Genomic DNA, 12,953 nt, shown 5'->3' with positions numbered 1-12,953 from the left:
ATAAGGAAAAACAATCTGAAAACAGAAATTGTATAAACCCTCCACTACTAAATTTTTCATAATTCTTCTACTATGACCAAAATTGAAATCTCATAAGGGGTTCTAAATTGAACGCTCATGATTCTTTTTTTTTTTGTACGTTTTTGTAGATGAGTCGAAATTCTATATGCTTCTAGGTCTCATGAGAGCTAGGATGGAGAATTAGAGATGCAGATATATGCTTCCCTTTTTCTTCCGTTTTATTTTTAATAAATCAGAAATGTTAATAGAGGTAGATAGCTGTTAACTTGTCCTAGGTGGCAGGACACATGTCAAAAATTGATTAAGGTATAGGCAAGGAAATAGGAAAGTGGGAATAAAAGATCAGCTGCCTAGAAAGCACCACGCCATTAATACCTTAAAGAGACGGACGAAAATTGCCGCCTAAACCACCGGAACCGGAACCATTGCCTTAGTCGGGGCGACGACACGTCCGTCGCTTAAAGGTCATCGCATCATCGTTGTCCCACCATATGTTAGGCGACGGGAGAATCAAATGTCATCGATCGTTTCAAGCTTAATCCAAGCGATGACACTAACCTTGTTCTTAAATCGCTTTCAGTCTTCGTCTTAACTTGTAACATTTCTTCTTAATGTCATGAATTAACTAATACAAGAAGAGTTAATTCTAAATGTTTAATATATTCACTGCCGGCCAATTTTAAAGTAAACACGGCCGGTCTCGCCACTGGCAAATAGACTTATTCCATATAACTGCGCAGACGTCTCTGATTCTCGTAACTTCGCGCACCAAGTGGCTTTGCTGTGTTATAAACTTATAATTAATCAAAACCTCACAAATAATTAGTGGAGAATAAATATTAAACAACAAAATACAGAAAGGGATAATGTACTTCTAATTAAACCAAACCTGAAAGCAGTATATTATGGATACGTACCCTATACGTCATGCGACTACAAATGTAAAAGAAGGCATTCTAGCTAAATAAGCTAGCTAGCTAGCTTGACGAAGCAGAAAGATCATATAAAAGTAGTAAATGTATTTACAGATTTAGGGCATCGATCAAATTAATTGGTAGTATTTAGTTTTGCAGTACTCATTCTTTTCATCAAAAATTTGATCAGAGTCACAATGGGTTAACTTCGGGAACTAGAGAGTGCAGACTATTTGAAGCTCCCTTCACTCCAATACCAAAAACATCAAGGCAACCTCGTCTCCTATCTCATGCAAACCCTTGGAATGCGCACACTAGTTGGTATCGTGCGCACCCCCAAAGGTATTCATGAAGAAGCAGCCGTGGTCAGCCATCAACTCTTTTCAGACTTGGAGAGAAGAGGAGCCCCATTTGGACCCAAAACCTAATAAGAGATAATGCGACTATTAATACTCAATTAGGAAATAAGAGAATGCAGACCATTTGAAGCTCCCTTCACTCCAATACCAAAAAGATCAAGGCAACCTCGTCTCCTACCTCATGCGAACCCTTAGAAAGCGCACACTGACTCGTACATGCGCACCCCCGGAGGTATTCATGAAGAAGCAGCCGTGGCCAGCCATCACCTCCTTTCAGACTTGGAGAGAAGAGGAGCCCCATTTGGTCCCAAAATCTAACACCCTAATTAAGCAATACTCACGTATACAGAACAAGTAATCAAGTATATATCAGAAACATCAAACATGTGAGGCAATGCTTGTTGTGGGAATAAGTAGAGAGTTGAAGGGGCTCTTATATAGGCTGGAGTTCGATGAAACCGGCCAGAGCCATTAAGTTTCGAAGATAAAAATTAATATTAATGAAAGAATCTGATAATGGGTTTTTTTTGTTCAAGAATTGATTAAAGTTTGCATTACTATTGCTGATTGAGCATCTTTAGTTCCGTTAATTAGTAACTCGGGTGAGCATCTTTATCCCAACTTTTCGAACTAGGTTAACATTGGTTGTTATAACTAATATATGATCATATTTTGCTAAGTGGGTGTATTATGTAGATTTAATTAATTAGAGTCTCTAAATTAGTAACACACGAAGGTTCCATTCACATTTGAAAAAGTGTGTTTTATTTGGCGCCTTCATCATTGGTAGACATTTTAAATAATTAACTAGTGCTAATCCTGACTCCTGGGAGAAATAATTACAGATATTTGCACAAACATGATGAATGCTAGCTAGCAGTTTTTCATTCTATTACAAGTTGAACTTTGTTCTTGTCAAGTCTGTTGAAGAATCGGTTCTGTACCAGTGATGCGGATATGCAGCTTCTACACATTGTTGCTTATACCAAAGAAGTTTCACAAGTTAACAACATTTCCTGAGAAGGAATTACGATAGTTGATGCAATATTTGCTAACTCATGCCGAACGTACTCCATAATTATAAATTCTCAACGTTTTGTGCTTGGTTTTTCAGTTCTTGGTCATGTTCTTATAAACTTAGCTGGTTAATGCAACCATATATATTTTAGATTGTTTAGCTAATCATGCTCTAGCTAGCTAAGTTGTGTTCAGTGGAATAAGTTGCTATATTGATTGTTATTGATATATCGAATTGATACAAGTTAAGCTATTTATTTATAGGAAAGATTGGAGAATATTGTGTTGTTGTATAGCACTAATCCTAATGATTAAATCTAGCTGTTAGCACTACCATGCTTATGCTTTACCAGCTATTCAACACAGCCGTTCCAGCTCCTAACTCACGATAACACTCCCCCTCAAGTTGGCGCATACATATCAACTATGCCCAACTTGCTAAGTGAGTCATAAAAGACCTTAGACACTCCTTTTGTAAGTATATATGCAAGTTGCTCTTCTGTAGGAACAAACGGAAAGCATATGATCTTAGCATCTAGCTTCTCCTTTATAAAGTGGCGATCAACCTCTACATGTTTTGTACGATCATGCTGCGCAGGATTCTGTGAAATATCAATAGCTGCCTTGTTGTCACAGTACAACTGTATAGCACACTTAGGTTTAACACCCAAATCTTGTAGCAAATTTCTAAGCCATAACAACTCGCACACTCCCTGAGCCATACCTCTGTATTCTGCTTCAGCACTAGATCGAGCTACCACATTTTGTTTCTTACTCCTCCACGTAACAAGATTACCTCCAACAAAGGTAAAGTACCCTGATGTGGACCTCCGATCTGTAATATTTCTAGCCCAGTCTGCATCTGTGAAGCCACAAATCTCAAGGATATTGTTGTGGTTAGAAAACATTACTCCTCTCCCTGGAGCTGACTTCAAGTACCTCAAAATCCTCACAACAACATCCATGTGATCTACACTCGGATTATGCATGAACTGACTCACTACACTTACTGCATACGCAACATCTGGCCTGGTATGTGACAAATAAATCAGGCGTCCGACTAGCCTTTGATAACGAGTCTTGTCAGTGGACACTTGATCTGGGTACTCTGCTAACCGATGGTTCTGCTCAATAGGAGTATCAATTGGAGTGCAATCTAACATACCTGTCTCCGTTAGTAGATCAAGGATGTACTTCCTTTGACACAGATAGATACCATCACTTCCATGTGCTACCTCAATGCCCAAGAAGTACTTGAGTGTACCTAGGTCTTTCATCTCAAACTCTGTGGCTAGCTGCTTTTGTAATCTGTCCACCTCAATAGTATCATTACCAGTAACTACCATATCATCAACATATATGATTAGGGCTGTTACCTTCCCTTGTTGGTGTTTGAGAAATAATGTGTGGTCTGAATTACTCTGCATGTAGCCAATTTTTCTCATGAATTGTGAAAATCTTCCAAACCAAGCACGAGGAGACTGTTTAAGACCATATACCAAGCACGAGGAGACTGTTTAAGACCATATAAAGATTTTATCAATCTGCATACAAAGTTGTCTGGAGAAGCTGCCACATAACCAGGAGGAAGATCCATATATACTTCCTCTATAAGTTCACCATGAAGGAATGCATTTTTAACATCAAACTGTCTAAGTGGCCAGTTTAAGATAGCAGCAAAAGAGAGCAATACCTGAATAGTATTCATCTTTGCAACCGGTGCAAATGTCTCATCGTAGTCTATGCCATATGTTTGGGTGAACCCTTTTGCTACTAGGCGTGCTTTATATCGGCTTACTGATCCATCTGGATTATGTTTCACTGTAAACACCCAACGACATCCCACGATCTTCTTGCCATGTGGTGGAGGTACAAGCTCCCAAGTGTTGTTCTTCTGTAATGCTTCCATCTCTTCCTCCATTGCTTTCATCCATTTTGTATCTCCCAATGCATCCTGCACTTTGTTAGGTATTGATACAGTATAAATTTGATTCACAAATGATTCATATGACTTAGACAATATTTTGGTAGACATAAAATTTGCCACAGGGTACTTAGCTTTAGCCTGAAGGGTAGGTTCATATTTTCTTGTTGGCTGACCTCGATTAAACCTATTTGGCAAGACATATTTTCTATTATTAGCTTCACTAGTATTAGCCCCAATAGAATGACTAACCTCAGGTGAGTGATCTTCTGTACCAGGGGAACGTTGGTCAGGGGTATAGACAACAGTAGGGGAGGCATGAGGGGCTTTTGTGCTGTCAGCTTCTGGTTCCTGAATCTCTGGAGTGACTTCACTGTCGGATTCATCCAGTGGTGCATGTGTAGCTGACACATTGGTAATCTCAATATAACCTGTCACTATATCCACTGGCTTACTTGTCTCCCCCTCTCCAGGATACAGTGCTTCAAAATATGAATTCTCCCCCTGAAGAGCAATATCAGAAGAGGCAAAATAGATCATATCCTCAAAGAAAGTAACATCCATAGTGACATAGTACTTCCTGGTAGGTGGATGATAGCAGCGGTACCCTTTCTGATGTCCTCCATACCCAACGAACACACATTTAACTGCCCGGGCATCTAATTTAGACCGGTGATATTTTGGAAGATGGAAAAAAGCAACACAACTGAAAACACGGGCAGGAAGATTATGAAAAGAGGGTAATGAGACATGAGATGCAAGCACCTCATATGGAACTTTCCCCTGAAGGACACGAGAGGCGAGACGATTAATGAGATGGGCGGAATTGAGGACAGCATCACCCCAAAGGTACTTAGGCATATGGGCACTAAAAAGAATACACCGAGCCATATCGAGTAAATGCCGATTTTTTCTTTCAGAAACTCCATTCTGCTCAGGTGTGTAAGGACACGTTGTTTGATGAACAATTCCGTGTGTGTTAAAGAACTCCTGAAAGACATGATTCACATATTCCCCCCCATTGTCAGAACGAAGAACTCTAATTGTGGCATTATACTGTGTTTGAACATTGGTATAGAAGGCTTGAAAAGCCGAAAAAACTTCATCTTTAGTTTTGAGGAGAACAATCCACGAAAGACGGGTGCAATCATCAATAAATGACACATAATACCGCATCCCTGACACACTAGACTCTTTGGAGGGCCCCCAAACATCAGAATGAATTAATTCAAAGGAAGAGTACAATTATTAGAATGACTAGGGGAATAAGTAGAACGATGACTCTTACCCAAAAACACATGTCTCACAACGTAAAGAAGACGTATCGACACTAATAAACAAAGTAGGCATAGATTGTTTCATAACACTAAAAGATGAATGCCCTAAGCGATGATGCCATAACCAAACTTCACTTAACTTGTCAGAAGTGGAGATTAAAGCGGTTCGAGATGGTGCCCCTGGTTTTTTCCCCGCATATGTCTGATCCAGATGAAACAACCTGCCCCTCAGATACCCCTGACCAATTAACTCCCCGGTGAGAAGATCCTGAAAGATCGCATACATAGGAAAAAATGTCACATAACACTTAGCATTAGTGTTCAATTGAGGAACAGATATCAAATGATGAGATAAAGCAAGGACATATAACACATTATGAAGCTCTATTGTGGGAGTAAGACGAACCGATCCTTTCCCGATGACGGGAAAGGCTTCACCATTAGCATTAGTAACATATGGTACTGGTGGAGGAGATAATATGGAAAAATAAGATTTGTCATAAGTCATATGATCAGACGCACCAGAATCAATAATCCATGTATCAAAACCAACAAAGTTAGAAATATTTAAAGCCATACCAATTTTACCACGACCAACGATGGATGCGGTAGGCACTACTCCTCCGGTTGTATGATGATCATGTCCAACTACATCATAGATATCTGGTTCTTGGATGAATTGAATAGCTGCTTTCGCCTTGGGACGATAATTGGATTTCTTAGGCCTAAGGTGTGGATATAGCTTCCAACAGGTCGCACGAGCATGGTTAGTATCATGACAATAAGAGCAAGGAGGACGGGGCTGATTCCCGAAGCCGGGTGGTGGTCCTTGCCGATGAAGTGGAGCGGAAGGTGCCTGCTGAAGGGGCGGTGCTGGAGATCTAGCACGAACAATAAGGCTGGAAACTTCAACTTGTGTCTGATGAAGACTCTCCTGTTGAGACTCATTCTTTCGGATATATGTGAAAGCTGCAATCAGGCTAGGGGGTTCGGTCTTTCTAAGTAATTCCCCTTTTGCAGTGATATGTTTTGCATCAAGACCTTTCAGGAAATGATGAACACGCTCAAGCTCCTTTTCTTGTTGGTACCAGACAATATCCTCTGGATTCTTGATCATGCAAGGACGTTTCAGATCAATCTCAGCCCAAATATTTTTAGTTTGGTGAAATATTGTGCCACCGATTGTCCATCCTGTTGCATCGCCAAAGCTGTGCACATTAACTCATGAACATGTATAAAATCAGAGTCATTAGTATATAAGCCTTCGAGTGTCCTCCATATCGCCTGCGCAATGTCACATGACTCCACCAGATCAACTATTTCTTCATTCATAGCTTTCCACAAGACAGACATGACAAGACCATCATCGTCGTCCCACTTAGTGTAGGCAACAATATCATCTGCACTTGGAGTTTTAGTTACTCCGGTTATATGCCCCATCTTGTGCATTCCTCGAAGATGAGCTGCCATAATTCTCTTCCATTTACGGAAATTGGTCCAATTGAGTTTAGTTCCTCCAAATGAACCACTGTCAGAACTTTTAACAGAGACTTCAAAGTTCGAAACATCATTGTTCCGAAAACTCTCAACGTCATCTCCGAAAACCATTTGAAAAAAGGGAAATCAAAGATTAGAGATTATACAGCGGAAACACAAAAAAAAAAGAACAAAGATATGAACCTATCCAATTTGGGCCGGAGCGGGTCGGATCAAATCGGATCCGGGTCAAATCTGTCCGAGTCGGGTCTGTCCGGGTCGGGTCGGACCGGATCCGGGTCAAATCTTTCCGGGTCGGGTCGACTATGGTCAGGTCGGGTCAAAAAAATTCTGGGCCGGGGCGGGTTGAAAGAAAACCGGGTGGTATTTAGGTTTGAATCACCGAAACAATCCCAAACCTCTCCGAAAATTTTCCAAACCCCTCTTGCTTCTGCCTTTGCCCAATTCGATCGGATGGAGAGCTCGAGCCGGTGAGGTGGAGCCGGAAATTGGTGTGGTGGAGAGCTTGATGCGGGCCGGTGAGGTAGCGCTTGGAGGCGGAGGCAGCGGACGAAGCGGCGCTGGAGGCAGAGAGTGACGAGCAGCTGGACGCGCCGCGGAGTGCCGACGTCGTCGGATGATTCCGACAAGGATAGAGGAAGGCGCTGCTGCAAGAACATTGCCGGTTCTAAAAGGTAAGATTACGAACCCAAAAACAGAAAATAGAAAAGATTGGCTCTGATACCAAGTGGAATAAGTTGCTATATTGATTATTATTGATATATCGAATTGATACAAGCTAAGCTATCTATTTATAGGAAAGATTGGAGAATATTGTGTTGTTGTATAGCACTAATCCTAATGATTAAATCTAGCTGTTAGCTCTACCATGTTTATGCTTTACCAGCTATTCAACACAGCTGTTCCAGCTCCTAACTCACGATATGTTCAATCCTCCAAATTGGTTGGTTCTCTACATCTAGCAGTTAGATACTAACAAGCAGTCATCAACGCGTTAGAGGGCATCTAGTCGTTTTTAAATTGACTCATCGTCGTTTGCTTCAGTTGAATGCTCTAATCTCCATGTTTCTCTTAATTATGGAGGAAGAAAAATTTTGATCGTGATAAGCGTCATGCATGCTTCGATTCATCTAAACCAAGTTTATTCCAACGTACGTAGTTGCTTTTCCATAGTGGTCCACTACATTTGAATGTTTGTAAGCTTAATTAGCTTTGAACATCATCCCGCACAATCATCGTGTTCTTTATAGGCACAATTTGCTTAATGGATAATGAAAAAGAAATTCTTTGATCAGGAATCACCATCTTTTAACAGACAAAACATAGTAGGCAACATAATTATAAGTTTATAAGCCACAATCAATTTAACTTTGCTAATGTAGGCAATATAAGCCAGTGATCTGGGAGAAGAAAACCATGCTTACAAGTAGTCCAGTCACACTCACCAGTCACCACCTGGTATACCAGAAATTCCGGGTCACTTATTCAATAACTTGAACACTTCCCATGTGAATGGCAATAGCCTTATAACAAATTAACAAACTGTTTCATGACTTCAATCAACATAATTGGGAATGGGAGGCTAATGTTTATATATACTCAGCACTCATCAGAATCTGGTATTGCTTTTGGGTTTTAAATTCTCAGAGATCAAGTACCAGGTCATGGTAAATTAAACTATGAAAGTTTGGTTCTTTAGCTATATGGTCAAAAGCAATTGGAAGCTCCTAAATAAACTATTATCATTCATAGAAATTAGAAAATGAAATGTGGCACTGATATAGCTACAATTGTCTCATGTTACCATCTAGATAGTAGATGATAGTAGCTTTCATGATCATCTCACTGAATGTGGTCCTGGTTACTATGATATATGCAACAAAGAACAATTTAGAATTAGAATCAACCTCATTTTAATATCCATGGCTGAAAGATGGAAAGAACCATGCATTTTTGGATTAGTTATGAATAAGATAGATACAAAACAATTCTCATGTACAGTGTAACTCTAAATTTACCAGGGGAAACAGAATTGTTCTGCATTTCGTTTAACATTGAACAAGAACCTAAGTTTACAAAGATCCAGGCCTCAAGCAAAGGATCAGCAGTTCTCGATGAGAAGCTTACTACGAGCAGATCTACAAGTGTCATCAAACTACAACAGCCCTTTAGAACTTCTGGTGCGCGAGTTCTTTGCTTCTAACCTTGCTTCAAGTAATTTTGCCATCAAGGTATTTTCGTCGAGGTCTGGGGGCCAATCCAAGGAAGATTCAGGTTTTCCAAAATCGGGGACTGTTAAGTTAGACTTCCATTTCTGAATTGGACTAGCATTACCTGTGAACACAGACTGGACACAACCTTTCACCCTGCAGTTAGTGTCAGGATGATTGGATTTTAGTCCATGTGTTTCCACCCTTATGCTTTCTGTTTCATGCAGACCTTCTCTGATTGCATCACAGGATACAGATTCTCCAAGATTGTCAATCATAGCTGGATTCTCTTCTCCCAGCTCGCCATCTTCCCTGTCTGCAAACAGGATCCTGTTTCCATCACAGGACATGGTTTTTGCCATGTGTTGTTTAAACTGCCCTTGAAAACCAGAAATGACATTCCCCTTAATGTGCTCCTCTGCCTGTTTCTTCATGGAACTCGATTTATCTATTCCTCCATACTGCCCCTTCGCATCATTATTGTTCCTTTGTCTAGAGCTTCGTCCGGTTTGTTTTCCACTAGCACTCCTGGCTGCTTGTAAATAGTGGGAATCACTATCAGTAGAATCTTCAGCAGCATTTCGTGGTGCGCTTACAGCCTCATTCAAGGGAAAGGACTCTAATGAAAGTCGGCGTGAGCAGTTTTCCCTAAGCTTTTTTTGGGATAACTCAATATTTAACTTTGAGTCAACAGATCGTTTAGCTTCAAGAAAGCTCTCTATATCAAAACCTAACTTGTCCACAATTGTATTCTTCTCTCCAAGATCATTCTGACCTTCAGCTATCTTCATTTGCATCCGTTCATCAAACCATGCTTCTGAAATATGGAGAATCAATCTTTCAGAACTAACCACACCACTCTGCTCTTTTTCAGGACTGTGCTTCAGAGAACGCACCTCTTGCTCATACTCTCTTATTCCCTTGGAAAACTCATCGCACAGGTTTTCCATAAGGATACGTGCTTTCTTCTCCCTTTCAAGCTCTCTCAAAGCATTGGAGAAAGCAAATTTCACTTCAGAAAGCTCCCGAGCTAGCTTGCGATGTAGGCTCTCTGAATGCTTTTTCAACTTCCTTTCACCTTCTAGCTCATCCTTAACCAACTGAACAGCAGCTTTGATTCGACTATGATCTGAAACTTGCTTCATCAAGTCATTCATTTCTTGCCTATCCCATTGCTTTTCATGCACCAACTGGTCAATTATACCCTGAGAATGATGTAGTTCCATTTTCAGTGCTTTTACCAATGATATATTAGAAGCATGTTGTTCTTCAAGACTCCAGATACGGTTGAGTACTTTAAGTAATTCTGTGGATGTTTTAAGACCACAACTTGACTCACCCTTCCTTCCCTTATATGGTGCGACCTACAAAAATCAAAGGCTATCTGAGATTTCACTCCACCAAACACAGATATGGGGTGAATTAGCTTCGGCACAAACTGATGTTCCTTCTTCTCACTATCAAAGTATGATATACGCATTTAAATTGTACTAAGAGGGCATAATGCGTTGATCTTATACTTCAACGTTCTGTCATAACTCATAAGACTCCTGTCCATCTTTTTTTGTTTCAAAACATTTCTATACTTTTCCATAATTTCTTTCAACACACAGTTGCATTCTAACTAGAGATTAGTTATCTACATATGCATTGCTCTCACCTGCTTGATGGCAAACACTCAAGGACTTTACAAAAAAAGATAAAGATAACCCTCTTGATTTTGAAAAGTTTGAGGAGTTGGAATCTCATGTATCAATCATTGTCATTTCTTTACTTACTACCCTTATACTGAACTCATATCCTCATTCTTCTACGTTGTTCATTTATAATATTCAATGAGTTATTTTATCGCCTTTCTAGTTACATAACATCTTCAACCAAACAATAAAAAGAAGAAGATTTTTAACTTTAGACAAACAAAATGACAAATTACACACCTGCATTGAACTACCACAACTAGAAGGGGATCGGGGCCACAAAGCACGACCATTGCTCTCAACTGCTTGATGGTGCTGTATCAGTGACGTGGATACAAACTTCCTCAAACTGCTTGCACTTGCTGGCTGTAATGAGACAAAGGGAAAGAATCAGTAATTAGATATATACAGAGCTTCAAAGCAGTATAAATCACAGCAAAACTTTCATAGTCTCATATAGCTAGTCTACTCGTTCTTCTGAATGTTACAGCATTCCTGTATTACTGATGCTGCTTCATTGTTGGTTCAAGTTAGTTCTATGCTTAACACATTAACCATGGACAGTTAAACTGGACAAACCAACCACTTGCACCAACAAGAACAAATCTAATTCCCTCATCCAGAGCCATGGAAATATCACAAAACATATATATATACAACCAACAATCGCAAGTGCTGCAGAATTTAGAAATTATCGACACAAAACATGATGGTTCGGAAGTTACAGAATCAAAAGTAACCTGCAAATACTGGAAACAATACAGCTAATCAACCGAAATGTCAGTGAATGTAGCAACTGGCTGAAACTATATAGCAAGCAATCCCAAATCAGCAGAACTTTAAGAAACACATGCCATTTCTATGTCAAGCTTTGAAACATTTACCAGAAAACAACTATTGTCCAAAAAAAGCCAAACACTTTGAATTTAGACAAAAGCATAACTAAACAATATATGACAAAATCCACAAGCTCAAACTAAACACTCCATTACTAGTTTGGTCTACCTGATCATGAGGCTCCCTATTAGGACTTTCAAGCTCAGCCCCATTGTTCTTCCTGTGCTTATGGCCAAGTCTAGCTCCTGCTCTGCTCATTTGGGCAAGTGGGTTCTGGTAAGACTCGATTTCCCAGAGACTAGCACAGAGATTTCTAGAAGAGATTGATGTGGTTGTGGTTTTCAGGTCGAGAAACTCTGAGTTGTTGGGTTTGTTAGTATGAGGCTCAGAACAGAACTCGAGTCTCCAAATGGGCGGTGGCGTAGTACAAACCCCTCCTCTTGTCTTCCCAACAAATACTCCGCGCTTCAACTTTTTCACCATCAAACCTCGCTTTTTTCTTTCTTTTTCTGCTGCACCCTTTTCTTCTCTCTCTCTGAAATCTCAATTCAATATGTGGATTCTACTCTCTCTCTCTCTCTCTGAAACTCAAACTCAAACTCAAACTCAAAACCCATGTTCTGTTTCTTCAGTTTCTCGAAAAAGCTAGAATCTTTGAGGTTAATCTATTCTACATCTACAATTGAGATATATAGCATGCACTAGAATTTTCCGAATCTTTGAGGTGGTCTTCTTTCTTTCTCTGTCTCTTGACTCTTGAGTCTCAGCTCTGTCCTACATTTTGTGAATCTCTCTTTTTCTCTATGTGAGGTTTTATGTTTTTTGTTTCTTTGTCCCCTTCCCCCTATTCCCCTAGGTTTTGCCAACTCAGCGGTAGCACAGAGATTTGGACATCTCATATAGGGACAGTCTTTCCCTTATTCTTTTTTACCTTCATCTTTTGCTGGAGTAAAACTGTAAAAAGGTTTTTCCTTTATGTCAACAACGGTGAAGAACAAGCCTGATGACCCTCAATTCAAATGTCAAAACTTGATTTGTATGGGAGAGCTTTTGTTTTGGTAAAGCTTACTTCTTTGGAAAATGTTACCATTTACATGAGCACTAACAACTTTAGGTAATTTTAGGTTAAGTGTCTGGAAATCAGAGCTTGCTGGATCAGCTACAACTTGGACCAAAAGAGAAATGCAGATGATAGATGAA

The 12,953-nt window shown here is 39.9% G+C and overlaps 1 protein-coding gene across 1 annotated transcript; it reads right to left on the bottom strand.

Moving 5' to 3' along the window:
* Nucleotides 1–8,987: 8,987 nt before the first annotated feature.
* LOC126803934 (uncharacterized protein At5g41620-like) lies at nt 8,988–12,479 on the bottom strand. The gene is made up of 3 exons (XM_050531671.1): nt 11,922–12,479; nt 11,157–11,282; nt 8,988–10,583 (listed from the first exon to the last, which is right to left on the bottom strand). The coding sequence occupies exons 1-3, from the start codon at nt 12,234–12,236 to the stop codon at nt 9,165–9,167; spliced, it is 1,860 nt and encodes a 619-aa protein (XP_050387628.1). The 5' UTR covers nt 12,237–12,479; the 3' UTR covers nt 8,988–9,164.
* Nucleotides 12,480–12,953: the final 474 nt, after the last annotated feature.

The sequence above is a fragment of the Argentina anserina genome, chromosome 7 (assembly GCF_933775445.1).
Source record: "Argentina anserina chromosome 7, drPotAnse1.1, whole genome shotgun sequence".
Taxonomy (NCBI): domain Eukaryota; kingdom Viridiplantae; phylum Streptophyta; class Magnoliopsida; order Rosales; family Rosaceae; genus Argentina; species Argentina anserina.
Note: the sequence above shows the minus strand (reverse complement) of the source record. Positions and strands in the feature narration are given on the sequence as shown.